Source organism: Lissotriton vulgaris, chromosome 6 (genome assembly GCF_964263255.1).
Source record: "Lissotriton vulgaris chromosome 6, aLisVul1.2, whole genome shotgun sequence".
Lineage (NCBI taxonomy): Eukaryota > Metazoa > Chordata > Amphibia > Caudata > Salamandridae > Lissotriton > Lissotriton vulgaris.
In genome coordinates this window covers 1,865,900,599-1,865,915,953 of record NC_141694.1, presented here as the reverse complement: position 1 = coordinate 1,865,915,953, position 15,355 = coordinate 1,865,900,599, and the positions used below count along the sequence as shown (strand labels likewise).

The 15,355-nt window shown below is 42.4% G+C and overlaps 1 protein-coding gene across 5 annotated transcripts in view; it reads left to right on the top strand.

The window, feature by feature from the left end:
• LOC147709691 (uncharacterized) overlaps positions 1-15,355 on the top strand; it is a 167,818-nt gene that overhangs the window by 141,116 nt on the left and 11,347 nt on the right. For all 5 annotated transcript variants that reach the window (XM_086928198.1, XM_086928196.1, XM_086928195.1 and 2 more), the window contains 2 exons: positions 1,028-1,177; positions 8,507-8,656. In XM_086928198.1, coding sequence (XP_086784324.1) covers positions 1,028-1,177; positions 8,507-8,656 — 300 coding nt within the window. The remainder of the gene's footprint in view (positions 1-1,027; positions 1,178-8,506; positions 8,657-15,355) is intronic.

The following is a 15,355-nucleotide window of genomic DNA, read 5'->3' as shown; positions in this document are numbered from 1 at the left end:
TGTGCTCGAGCATCTACCTGTTCTGCAAATAACCCAGTTATACTGCTCTGTTTAATACATGCAAAAACAGCATTTTTATTTGGTGTACATTTTGTTTTTGCACTCGGTGTAGGTAAGAAAGTAAAACACGTCATCTTCCTCATATTTAGGAAAGACAACAGGAAAACGCAGATTTCAAAATAACAGGGAGATGTGCAGGCTGACGATAGGTGTCACAGGAAGCAGCAGTGTTATAGATGAGAGAGAGAGCAGGAGTAAAGAGGAGAAAGAAGACAAAGAGGTGAGAGATAAGACAGAGATAAGTAGAAGAAAGGAGAGCAAATGAGATACAACGAGAAAGCAGCCACGATGTGAAGAAGAGAGCATTAAGAAGAGAGAAGATAGAATGAAAGGATGTAGAAAACAGGACAGAAGACAAAAAAGCAGACAAATTATAAAATGGAGACACAGCTAATCACTGCTAGAAGAGTGATTGTGAAGATCAAAGGGAGAGAGAGCAGAACATGGATAAAAGTGAAGAGGAAAAGGGGCAAGGGTAGAATGAATAGAGGGCAAATCAGAAATGCAGGGAATAAGGTAACACACCAGGTGTGGACAGACAACAAATGAAGGTTAGAAGATAGAGACTGAGGCAGTGAGAGTGTTGAAAGTGGGGCTCACCGGAGGAAGATGTGAGCTGTGGCCTCCTTGGGAAAATTTTCAACACCTGCATTTCTTTTTTTTACAAATTAAGCAAGAGTCAAAAAGAGTGCAGGAATATTGCCCATGACTACCACACCTGCCCAGTAGACACTGTGTCGGTTTGTTTGGCATTGATTTATAAAAATCGTCAGTGTTTGCACATAATTAATTATTAATCTGTGTGTACATGGAGCACAGGGCACTCTGGAGACTCCACGACTGTGGAGCGGGGCCTTTAGTTTGTGGCCGCCAAACTCATGAACTTGCTGTATTTGGCTTTCCACGAATATTGTTTACTGCATTACCGCTATGAAAACAAGGACACTAAATGTTTATTTTTTTGCAGATCATAAAGGTGTCTGTCCATCATATATTTCAAAATTACTGGTCTGCCCTGCCGTCTACGTGCCCTCCTGTGACCATGATTGGAACTGCGCCGCTGATGAGAAATGCTGCACTGTGGGCTGCCAGCGGAAGTGCGTCAAGGCGCTGAAAGGTGCATTTCCGTTAGAGTAGAGGAGGAGGGGGCAACAGAGCAGGACCTGTGAAGATCCTGATAGCAAGTAGAAAGAGACTACATATAACTTTTACAGGGTCAAGTGTGTTACAATCCATCTTGAGGCAGGGGGCTGCTGTGGGACATCATTGTTGTCATGGCAGAATGTTCTCTAAAATGTATACATCTCAGTCAAAGCACTCACATATATACTATGTTTTATGATTTAGAACATCTGTTCAATACCACTGATCACAGATCCAGGTGTGCTGTGATCGCTGTGACAGGGGCAGGAGTCACACATCTCTTGAGTACCCACGTGTGAGTTAGGGGAAATGACTGTGAGTGTTAGATGTATGGTTCTTCTCAGTCCAGGACCTACTTACAAAATTTTTTATTTGGGCCAGCTCTTGTATTTTTATTTTGTCAAGATTATGTGCAGAAGACTCCGGATCGGTGGTAGTCATCTCATCTGGCGAGATTTATGGGCACAGCGTTGTGATTGGTTATGGTGAAAGTCTCAAATACAGTGTGTTGATAAATTGTCAGTAAGTGTGCAAAGAGTGCACGGGAAGACAAATGTGATCTGATATTGCAAACATTGGTGCACAGATTCTGGTACCACCACCTCAGGCTTTGATATCTTTCAGAAGAGATGGATGTTGTGCACCCACCCAAAAAAAGAGGATGCAATCAGTGATCATTGTTTACCCACCACGATCTACTTTAATTATATTTCTATAGCAGCTCCACGGCTCACTGACGACAGAGAGCTTTACATAACACTTCAATCATAGCATATGTTCATCTTTACAATGTGTACACTATATAGAACTGCTTGTGAATATGCATATCAGGGACTGAACCAAACATGGGGTAGACTAGAGAGTCAACCTAGCATCACAATCGTAGGAAGGGATATTATGGTATTTTTACTTTATAATATGTTAATAGAATAGAGAGGTATTATCTTGGGTACATTAATTGAACGATTGACAAAACATATCGTATTATAGTGATTCAATCTATCATAGGTTTTGTGAATCAGCGACTATTAAAATGATTTTCTTATATGGAATCTGGACACAAAGTAAAATATCCCAGGGAACACACAGCAAGGCAGGAACTAGGTGAATCAGTAACACGTCATAGTCTGTACCTCTATTGATTATGGGGTATATTTAACAAAAAGTTGCGTCACCCTGCATCACGTAATGGGGCGCAAGAGCGACTCAAATCTTAAGTTAGATATTCAAGCCTTTAATGGCCTTGCCTGGCTTGAGCAGGAAGGTGTCCCATCCTGCACAAAAAACAATCCTGCTTACAGCGAATGCACCCTTGGATCCAAGCGCTGGTAAACAATAGGAATGTGCCATACACTATTAAGTACGGTTCATTGCTGCCCTTTCCTTACCATTCAGTGCAGCACTGCAAGGAGACTTGCTGTACTGCATGATGTTTTAATAAAGATGCACCTATCATCGCAGCCGGTATAAAAACAGGCGGATCCAGAGGGTAAGAGAATAAAAAAATGGAGTAGCTACTGTGGAGGACCAGAACAAATTAAGCACCCTTTAAAAGGAGGAAAAGAAGGGGGCAATAATGATGAAGGGAGGGTAGAGTTCCAAGGTTTGTATTCCCAACCAGCGACTGCACTGGTTGGGAACACAAACCAGCACACCACCTCAACATTGTCTCTTACGCCGACTACACCCAGCTGATCCTCTCCCTCACCAAGGATTGAGCCACCGCCAAATACAACCTCCACAAAGGAATGAAGACCGTCGCAGACTGGATGAAGACCAGCCGACTGAAACTTAACTGAGACAACACGGAGGTCCTTATCCTTCGCTCCACCCCCTCCGCATGGGATGACTCCTGTGGCTGGGGTTCGTCCTGGACTCAACGCTCTCTATGATCAAACAAGTCAACACTGTTTCATCCTCCTGCTATAAAACCCTACGCATACTCCGCAAGATCTTCAGATGGATTCCCACCTAAACCAGTAGAACAGTCACACAAGCACTCATCAGCAGAAGGCTGGGCTACGGCAATGCCCTCTGTGCAGGAACCATGGCTACACTACAGAAGAGACTCCAACGCATAAAAAATGCCTCCACACGCCTAATCCTCGGACTCCGTCGCCACAGTCACCACCCACCTATTAGATCTGCATTGGCTCCCGGTCAACAGGAGGATCACCTTCAAACTCCTCACCCATGGTATACTAACCTTCAGGAGACTCCTCAAGAACTGGCTGTTCGACCAGTAGCTGCCTCCCACCTCCGCCATAGCGCCTTGAGACCCTCACAGGTGATAGCGTGCTCTACAAATGCTTGATTGATTGATTGATTGGTTGGTCCAGTGTAAACCTTTTCTAGAAAGCCGGAGTCTCCAAGAAAAGGGCGTATGAGCTACGGATGCAAAGAGTTATCTTATATGAACTTTTTATTACATATTATAATTAAAAATGCAGCACCCTTCTGGGAGGATCATCAACCCTGAAGAATACACAAAGCCTCACTGATGATTTGTATAATGATGCTTTCAGTACTACGCACTGCTGTAAAACACAACTAGCAGACATCCAAGAGGTGGCTCCCCCTGATAATTGTGTGCACTGGTTTTTATCTCAACTTTACAGTACTTTGGGCAGGCATGTTCCTTGCCTATTATCTTGCTCTAGTTTTGTGTTCTTCAATTAAATCCAGCAGCTCTGAAATGAGCAATGGATATTGTATTGCTAAAGAATATATATATATAATGGACCCTGCAGGCTCCCCCAACCTCCCTGCAATGGCAAAACATGCTAGATGTATGGGGGAGATCTGCTCTCAATCAACTACTTTTTCCATGCAGAGTTACTGTCATCAGCAGGTTCCTTGCAGTTCTATATGTTCTGCAATTGCAAGCAAATAGTGGTTGTGTCACTGCCCTGACAGGCACATTTGCCATGGATGACATTGGTGTGGCTGTTATAGACTTAGTGTAGTTCAAATCCTTTGAATTAAATTGCCATTAATCAGTCTTTTTATCCTCTTACTCTTTTTAAGCCACATTGTTGCCCAGAGCAGTTACTCAGGGCTCATTTGTGCTACCTAGCACTGATCTGTAGCTAAGCTGGACCACAAATTTGGGTAGAAAATTATCAAGCTCCTGCGTTATCCTTGCGTCGGACAATGCGAAACAAGGACAATGCAAAGTCTACAGTAATATTTACAAAGCCATTCAAGGGGAGATTTGCACCATCTATGTGGCTTTGTATAGAAATGTAACGCAACACATCAGCTTTTGTTGCATTTTGTTGCATATCACTTTTTTCCCAGATTTACTAAAGTTAGTAAACTTGGCAATGCGTCAACATGCTACGCTTTTGCAAAGAAGAAATATCTATATTTCTCCTTGTTACTTCCTCTTTCTGTGCACGAGACATTCCGCATCACACATAGAAATAGGAAAATTCCTCTCAGGATTGTTTTCGTGCAGGTGTTCCTACCTGCACAAAAACAATCCTCCCTGGTGCACAGGTGCCTGCACTGGTGCTAGGCAGCACCAAGTGTGTCAGCCCACGGAGAGAGCAGAAATCCTCCATATCTTTGTAAATATGGAGCATTTTTTCCCTTTTGCACAAATTTGCTTGCTGCACTGCGTTGTATGAAAGATTAGTTAATATACCCCATAATTTGTACTTGTGAGCATATGGCACCCAGGTACTCCTTAATGTGGTGTGGAACTGGGGATCATGGCTTAATCTTTGCAGTGCTTGGAGTGGGAAATCAGGGACTGGATGAGTGCAAAGCAGCATGAGCAGTACTCTTAAAGTGCTTGAGGTAGTTGCAATGGGTAGAGGGCACCTGTGTCATTCTGGTTACACTTTGAGCTTACTCGGGTACTTCTTCTGTGGATGGCTTTCTCTATCACTTTGGCTGGGTTGGGAAGGAGGGAGATAGAATGGGATTTGCTCAGTTGACTTTGGTCGGCTGATGGCTTCTTGAGGAGGGTGTTGACCCATGAATGTTTCCTGTCTTCCAGGAATGTTTCAGGTGCAATGAAGGTGTTGATGATGTGGGTGAAGGTGGTGCTGATGGCTTATGCTCCAAGTTTATAAATGTGGTGAGGGAATGGGTCTCTTATATGGATTGTTTGCATTGTCAATGCTGTGTCTTCTCTCAAGAGAGTTTTCCTCTTGGTCAGGTGACCTTTGTTGTTGATGGGTAGGTCTGCGGTGTCATCACTGAGGTATGGTAGGTGTGGAAAGTTTCTGTAGATGTTTGCGATTTTGTTGTGAAAGAAGTTTGATAGGTTGTTGCAGAGTTCTTGTGAGGGTGTCATACCATGACGTAGGCTGCCGTTGTGGTGAAGTTCTTGATAATCAAGAATATCTCTTTGCAGATTTTGGAGCTCCCAGTGATGCATTTGGTTAGCACTCATTTTCCAGTAAGGGGTCTCCTTTGGTTGAGAATCGGTTGGCTGAAATTCACCTTCATACTATCACTAATAGCGGAGATAATTCCACTAGACAATACTTCACACTGGGAATAGTTATAAAAAAACGTTTATCACTTTTTTCACAAATACATTACATCCACCTCTAGGCCAATTCAACCTGGGGACTGACTACATGTTAACATTTTTTGGTTGGATATGTTTGTCTTCAATCTTGGTGTTTTTTTTGGTAAATAAACTTTTATATATGATGCAGAGGCAAACAGGTATCTAGCAAGAATGAAGGGACCCCCTCAAAAAATAATGTTGGTGAGGGAAAAGAGGGGAATGAACAAGCACAAAAGTATACAGTTTCTTTCATTGACCATAGTACTTCAATAAACAAATTCTTCAAAGTTCATTTTTAAAGTACTTTAAAAATGTACTTTGAATAATTTCTTTTTTGAATTACTATGATCAATGAGGGAAACTTTATACTTTTGAGGCAAAAAGGTATGACATAAATATAGGCATGCACACAGCTCAGACAGATTAATTTGATCCTTCCCCGGAGTGCACTCCAACACTTAGATTCACATGATGGTGCACAGTTAGAAGCTAGTTTGCGGTCCTGGGGGCTGTGAAACTGTGAATAACCAGAGGTGCTTTCACAGGCACAGAGTCTAGTAAAAGATGGTTGCACTGTGACTGGTGGGGATCTCATAGCTATCTGGGCTCCAGCATGTGATATATGGCAGTTAGGGGTTGGAGGAAGAAGGCAGAGATAAAATGATGGACACCTTGCCAAGCATAAGGTTAAAGTGGAAAAACTGAAGGCTGGTATTGAAGATGAGGAGAAAAGACAGCAAAAATTGTAAAGTTCAGTGACGCAAAAAATAGTAATGTGGTCAGACTCTAGGAGTTTATTACTCTCTGGGAACTGAGGAACACTTCCACTGTGGATGGCATTTCCTTGGGTGAATATCAGTAAAGGCTTACCCCTTAAATCTTCATACAGATGCAAGAAAAATTTAAAAGATATGTGCATGATCAATCAGAAATTCAGCACAAACAGGTGTGGTAGTGGGCACAAAAGCACATGGTTAATGGAAGAAGCCTGCAAACTCAGAATTTTTAGTTGAGGAAAGTGTAGTAATATTCTGAGGCAGCTGATCTGGCCTGAATGCAAGGAATAGGTTTCCACACCTACAGATGAACTGCACAGGATACTGATTCACCATTGGATGGAGGCATTGAAGAACTGGGATAGAGAGTGACCTCCCTAGTTACAATCCTCTCCCATAGGTGGCTGTCAGAGAGAGAGAGACAGTCCGAGGGAAGACAAGTTTTCTATTGAATGATGCACATTAGGCTGTGTTTGCCTCAAGGCACTCCTTACTTGCAAGTGCAAGATTTTGAAGTTAACCAGGGCAGGCTTTGGGGAGGCTAGCATGGATTTCTGCTTCTCGTGGGCCGTAGCTTCAAGTAGTTGTCCAGCGGAAAAATTGTGTGTGGAAAATTGGTTCCGTCCTCCCTTGATTGTCGCTGGAGTTGCACCAGAGGAGAAACTGTCTCTCCCTGTATGACTAAGCAGGCCTACAGGCGCTGTTTGACTGTGTCTATTCTAAGGAGAAGTAGAGCTATTGTTGGGAAAACATCCCTAAGCATCCATGACATGCATAGGCCCATGGGATAGCTCAAAGGGCTCCTCAGATGCCCTGAAGAACTCTGTGTTCCTTACATCAAGAATGGAGTGATAGGTGATATCCCTTTCAGAGCAAATATGTAACTTGCAGGAGGAATGGCTGAACCTTTTCTTAAAAACACGGCCACCCATTTAGACATATCAGCTTCCCTCGCATCATGGTGATTACTTAATACCTTTGAGTTCTCACATATTTCTACCCCATTATGGAAAATTCCTTTGACCAATGGTGTGGCATTTGAAACTACAGGGATACATTAGGAGAAGATGCACTTTTGTTGCTGCCATGTCCATGGCATGCGGGAAACATTTGCTGATGGTAGGGGCCAACTGGTGCCCTCTGCGAATGTTACCTTGGTTGACAGCCAAGCCACGCAATTGCCCAGAAGTTGTTATGTGAACATCACAGCCAATGACTTCAACCGAGTAGAAGAGCCTGCCTTTCTCATGTGAGAAACTGGGTCTGCAACTCCCTGTCTTTCGATTTATATACAAATATCAAGCCCCCAGCATCTTCTCTTCCTAAATGTAGACCCAAGGTTCCATCAGAGGACACTGTTCTAGAGGAGTCTGTGATTCCTGCCCCTCAAAAGGCTTCCTCTTACCAAAGGTCGTATAATCTGTAAGCCAGAGCGCTGTCTCCTTTCAAGCATGTATCCTTAGTTTGCTACTCGTACTACATAATGTTTGTACATATATCAACTCTTCCCATTTAGTTCCATCTTTTGGGATACAATGTTCGCACCATTATTGTAATACAATACATATGATTGGAGGGCATGCTAACTTTGCAGGTGAAGTGCATGGAATGATAAATACCTAGCAATGCAACAGATCATATGGTTCATCAGAAAGAACTAGTTGAGAAAAACAAAAGAATAGAGCCCACACGTTTGGCAAGTCCTTTTACATGCATGTCAAAGGAACTAACCTACATAGAAAACACTTGTGGTTGTGAATACCACGTAACACTCAATCATGCCAATATTTTTGCTCTGCTGCAGCATTCTTTGCACGTGGATACAATCTGGACAAGAGCAGAGTGCAGGCACGAGTTCTGCAAATCATCAGGCTGAATGGTCAAGTGGTGTGTGGAGTCTAATTGGTCAGGAGATCCTGCATCAGGGCATCAGGTTCCAGACTACATTAATATTTGAAGATCACAATGTTTAAAAAGCTTTTTCTTTTCTATATTCCAGAAAAAATGGGTGAGTGCACAAGGCTGACAAATGTTCCTGAAACAGTAGATATCTGCAACAAATGTAATAATGACAAGGACTGCCCAGGAAATGAAAGATGCTGTGATGGACAGAAGGGGCGGGAGTGCCGTCAACCATCCAACTTTGTGGGTAAGAAGTTGAATGACAGTGGATCCATTACACGATTTTAAATTTCCATGTACATGATTTCATCAAAACATTGGGCTATCTTTGCAAGTGACCTTATATACATATTCGTCTTTACACATGCCCCAGGTGGTAGATTTAATATATCAACATCTTTCATACCAGATGATGAATTTAAAATCTGTTTGAAATTATCACCAGTGACATGTAGTCAGCAAGTCAATCATCAAGTATACACAGCCATTCAGATGACCACTGTGTGTAAGCGACCCCACTTCCTGCTGCTGTGTCCATCGTTTGTTGTAGACAACCATTTTTCTTTCTGGGAGGGACTTTGATCTTCTTCTGGGTATGTACAAAAGTGGGGTCTGCTTCTGATTTGCTCTTTGATGACACTGTCTACATACAAAAGAGACCAACAATGCCAACGTGCTGCATGATGGGAATAGGCACCAAGAGAATACAAACAAATTCAATAGCACTGAAGTTTACATTCCTTGTTTGTCAGAATTCAAAAACAATAACAAACTATTTTGTATTGGTGGGTACTGATAAACCATTAATCAGCCATGAGCGTAGTCCATACAGGGCACAACAGCCTCTCTTCTTGATGAGAAGACAGATTAAACTCTATTGATGAAATGGAAATCATCATTAGAAGAAACCCAACAAACAATAGAATTATTTTTTTTAATTCCCAGACGACTCTTCAGGAACATCCAGGAGACTGGACACTTGAGCGTACTGTATTCAGATAACATGCAGCCTCAGGAAGAAACAGGAATTATTGAAATTGAAGCTGAAATAAGGAATCAAAAACATTTATAGTTTAGATAAAGATGTCAACATTAGAGAGACAACATTGATCTCTGTGTCTTTATTAAAATCAAGACTTTCCTTTTCTATTTGAGATTGGAAAATCTACATTTTAACACAGAAATATAGGATCATATTATACTTGTTTAAACCCCTTTGAGAACTACGAACAAGGCGTGAGCCACTGGTTTACAATAAAACACTCTGAATGATGATACTCCAGTCCAATCTGCAGATCCAAGAATTTCCACGAACCCTCTTTCAGGTGAGAAGACTCGGAATGCCAAATCTCTTCTAGTGAACAGAGCCCCAAATAATGTTGTATCTTTTCAGCCAAATATATAGCCTTAGTACATCAGGCTAAAGTAGGAAAATATACAGGAGCATGTTTTTTTCATGAAGATTAACCATTGAATAAGAGGACATTCCTAAATAGGTAGTCTTTATTGTTTAAGGTCACACTGCAATCAACTTTGAATGGGAAGGGAAGTAAGGCTAATCAAAACTAGAGAAGGCATTATTCATGTATCTAATAACAGAAACTCTAAAGGAGAAAAATGTCTTGTAGAAACACCTGGAGGACTATCATTTGAGCCACGCTCAAAAGGAAATCAAGAAGATCATGGAAGTTCGCTTTGCAATGATAGGGAGACATTTTCAGAACATGTTTGCAACATTTGCTGAATTGGCTTAACATCCCATGGTGAGGAACAATGGAGTTTAGAGGGTTGACTGTCTGGTACCCATCAGCAATTTGCAGACTAAAGGATGTCCCCCTGTGAGATTTTCCTCAAAAAGCACATTTTAGATCCAGCAGAACAGCGGATCTGTAGCCATTCTTAGTTCTGAAAGATTTGCCGTAGGATGCCAATGAGGCAAGGAAATTCAGAACTGAAGGAACATTTTCCAAAAAGTGATAGTGATTCATTTGCACACATCAACCAACTCTAAGCCTGCCAAGCTTTACTTTAAGTCTTGATGTCACCTGGGCCCAAGAAGATGTCATTATGCTAGCAGCAGAAGGCAAAAGGCTCACCAGTGACCAAGAATACCAGACATTTTGAAGCCATCAGCTGCGGCTTAGCAGATAGGAAGGATTGTGACTCTTGCTGTGGGGGTCTTAGAGGAGGCGAAGGTGGAAAAAAGGAAATATGTATGGTTGTTTTGCAGCGAGAGATTAGAGCAAGGCCTGAGCCATACTCAATTAGGAAATTAGACCAAGCAGTGCCTTCCATATATGAATCTGACCCAGGCACCTGGAAATCATGACAAGTGGAAGAAAACCAACTAATCTTGCGAGACTATGTCTATATACAAAAAAGTACTCTAAAAGTGGGGCAATTGCGTGTTCAAACATAAGACAAATATCTTTGCTGGCCATATTGATGATTCAAGGCTTGGTAAACTACCATATGAAGTCTTCGTTCATGAAGGTACCTGGACTGTAACCTGAAGCCATGCCACCCTGTGGATGCCAGGAAGAAATTGAGCTCAACTGATATTTTTTGATTGTGACAGGAGTGTCAAAATACATTTGCCAAATCCTACCAGGGCTTAGACTTGGCACTTCAAGATGGTTTATGTATTAAACCAAGGACGAGATGTCCATCCACAAAAGTACAGTGACACATTCCTTGTTCTTAACAAAATTGAATGGCAAAGGAGACTGCAATCTATCTATATAATTGATATGCATTGAGAATTATTTTATAGAGTATGTCCAACAGGTTGAGCACTGGTCATATCAAGGATTTCATCTCTACTGACTGGTAAGTGACTAAGACTACATCTGGATATCTGGTGAAGATGGTAAAACTATTCAGAGCAACAAAATAGTTTTGCCACCATGTTATCTTATTTTCTTCTCAGTACCTTTTGTCTAATGACACTATAACTCTGTAGATGGTCTTCTGCATTCCTTTAGCATACTTGGTAACAATGTGGGGTCATAAAAATAGGGCTTAATGGGCAATTTCAAACTCCCTACCATTGTGGCCCAACAAAACCAAAGGGGTGACATTTAAACTGGTAAACCCTGGTGTGGAAAATATATTAAAAGAACCTCCTGTGTTCCAGGCACATTAGAAAATATAGGTAAGATTATTTGTGGTGTAGCTTCAACAGCCATTCTCCCTGGAAAAAGAACTTCCCTGAGAAGAACAATGACTTCCATTTTGAAGAGGCGTTTCTTTGTTCTGTCCTTTTTCATTTTCAAACACATTTTGCCACAAACACACTTTGGCTTGAGGGAGCTCTCTTCTGTGGCTCCCTTTTAAAGAAGCTTTCATATATTTTATATGCCTCTGTTTTTTCTACACAAAAGCTAATTGTCTTTAGAGAAAACCTTAAAACAAAGGAGAGAAAAACTGTTTTTAAACCCATGTGTACTGTTTGAAGAACCCAGGGATTATATTAAATTGCTTGCTAAATTAGAATAAACACATATTTGGAACCACATAAAAAAGGTGAATGAAATGGAATGTTGACCTTGAGAAAGATCTTTTTCTTATTCTCTGCTGCATGGAGAATATCAGCTCCTTCTCCTTTGTAGAAAGTAGTAGGGCCATCGATATAGCTGGAAGTGGCCACCCCATGGTTACTGTTGTAACCCATTACTGAAGTGCTAATGGTTGATGCAACCAGTCGAAGACCTTCTGGTTTTGTTCAAAAACATATTTCCCAAACACCCTCTTCAGAGAGTACTGTAAATCATATAGAGAGATAAAGTGTTGCCATGTAAAGGAAGCCCTAAGCTGCTGTATCAGTCTCTGAGCTTGTAGGTCCACACAATTTGTATTCAGTCTTAAGTAATACAGCTTTGTACCTTTCCAACAAAATCGCCACATTGGCAATAACAGTGAAACAAAAAGCTTTTAAAGCCCAGTCAGACAAGGCAAACCACTCAATCCATTGACTCCTTGGCTCGTTCTGCAAGTTCAAACAATTAGTACTTGGATCCGCCACATCTAAGAAAGTGTCTTGATCTGAGACCAGCCCCTGTAAGTACCATTATTTGGATATCACAGAAATACATTAATGTTTACTTGTTTTATTGGAATCCCAGGTTTAGAAATCAGAAGGGCCACACTCATGTAATCTGTCATTTTAATATCTAATATTTATGCCATGCACCAAATGCTCTGACTTCTGCATCAACAATACCATCAACTTTTACTTCATCATATGTTGTCATCAGTGCAGCCAGAGAAAGACATGAATAGGTACCCCAAGATCAAGCCGTAAATGTATGTAGGTAATCATGGTACCTATCCTTAGTAAATCACTCCTGATCTAAATCTACTCCACAATCGGAATGCATGCTGTTCTTTCTAGTGTCCCTGTCATATCGTTAAACAAAATGTCAGTGTGTAAAATATAGTGTGCCAGCCACGAGGCCACGGAAACAGATAAAAATCCCACAAAGTATGCAAAATGTATATGATTTGTGATTTTGTGGTTTGGTTTTGTAGAACTGTGAGGCTCCCAAAACCTTAAACACACCCTGAACTCTAAAAATACCCCTTACACCCCAAAACCCTAACTTGCCCTTACCCCTAAATATACCCCAGTAGCCTACAACCTAAACGCACCCTGAACCCTAAAATTATCACCTACACCCCAAAACCCTATCCCACCCTGAACCCTAAAATGACCCCAGCACCCCAAAACTTAAATATAACCCTGAACCCCAAAAATACCCTGCACCCCAAAACCTTATACACACCCTGAACCCTAAAATGATCACCTACACCCCAAAACCCTATCCCACCCTGAACCCTAAAATGACCCCAGCACCCCAAAACTTAAATATAACCCTGAACCTCAAAAATACCCTACACCCCAAAACCTTATACACACCCTGAATCCTAAAAATACCCCCTACACCCCAAACCACTAACCCACCATGACCCCTAAAATTACCACAACACCCCAAAACCTAAACGCACCCTGGACCCCTAAAATACCCCAGCACCCCAAAACCGAAACCCATCCTAAACCCTAAAAATACCCCAGCACCACAAAACCCAAACATACACATAACTCTCAAATTATCCCTGAACCCCCATAAAATATACCCCTACACCCCAACCCCAAACCCTATACTTATAGTTACATTTAAAAAACAAACGCTTTTACCATTCATGCATTTACAACATATTTCGTTGTAAAAGCATGCATGGTAAAAGCATATAAAATGTAATGCCCTGTGCCGCTCGCTCTGAGGTTTCCAGTGTTTGATCTTTGCCCGTCGCTACAGAAGTAGCTAGCCAGTGTTCCAGCCCTTTCTGCCTTCGGTGTGAGGAGGAAACGACCAGCGAGGCCGCAGAGGAGGTGAGAGGCGCGGCCCCGGGACTGCGAGGATCAGCATCCAATACCATCAGCTGTTTCCTCTTCCCGCGTGAGCCGCGCCCCCTCCCAGTGCCACGCCCCCTCTCACCCAACAGGAACTTAAGCAAGGTCACTAACGCGCATCACGGGACGCGCGCGGGTCGCAGCCCGGGGCTAAGCCCGGGCAAAGGGCGGGCGCTCTACGGCCCTCAGTGGCCAGAATAGGCCGGGCCACCTCTCTTTCCTGTGGACCAACGAGAGACAAAGGTGAGGATCCTAAGACTCTTTATCCTGTCCACTTTGGTATTTAATCTCATTGCCCTGATATAAACATGAGGAAGGGTTTGAAAACCGGCAGAGTGCCTGTTCTACACTCCAAAACCAGACAAAAAGAATCTGTGCCGCAACCAGTCCCTACCTTCACAGCAATCGACATCATGCTACAACAAACTATTGGGGCAGTATCTTCTGCTATCGCTAGCACCGAAAGGAGGCTATCCTTGCCACCAACAATATTTCTGGCTGACACCCAAGAGGCGGCAGTGGACCTTGAGCTGGTAGGTCATCTACAAGATGCAACTGACGACCTCGATATAAGCCTTGGAGTTACCGCCTCTTTTGCTGATCTTCCATGCGGTCAGCCCTTAATTGAATCTCAGGGAAACCCTCAAATTATATCTCCTGACCCAGTTCCCTCAAGGGTAGATGGAATGATAACTAGTGTTTCGCCAGCACTAGGGAACATTGATCCTACTAAGAACATCCCTAACATAAAGAAAATGCCTAAAAATATTCTCAGGAACCACAATTTAGTGTCACCCGCCCCTAATTCTGCATCTGGCATACCTTGTTGGGTCGAAAACATGGTGGCGGATCTAAAATCAGGCCTTGAAGCTACGATAACGGCTCACATCAAGCCCTTAATGTCCAAAATTGATAGATTAACATCACTAATCAACACTGAATGGACTAATAAGGCAAGTGGAAATGTGTCAACACAGATGCATGGGAAAACAAAAGAAGCGCCCCTGGGAAACAACACTAACAGCAACCCATCAAAAGATCTTACCGCAAAGGCCAAAACCTTACCTGATAAATCAGGAGCAGCAGCACAACATCTGTCTCAAAGGGGGGAAAAAGCTGCTGCACCTCCCCCAACTCCTAGTGGTGTTGACCCTACTCCAAAGCCTCAAACACCTTCCGGTCCCAAAAAAGTGCTTAACCAATCTGCAAAGGGTTCTAAAAGTTTGGTCACCAACTTGATAGCAACTACCTCTCCAAACAAGACTCAAGATCTAAAAACAAGGCCGGCTCGTTTTAAGACAATCAACTTGCCGCCGGAAGTCTCACCCTTTGTGGTTGTTCTGACGGGTGTGCCACCACTGAAGGAGGGTAGAAGAGAAACCTTTGTTGAATTGAAAAATAAGTGTGCCCAGTGGCTCCAGCTGCACAAACCACTACCCATTCACATGTGTGGCGAAATACTCGCAGTTAGAAGAGGAGAGTGGGTGGGCAGAAACACCAAGACTATAGCAGGAGATTTTGTAACTGTTAACT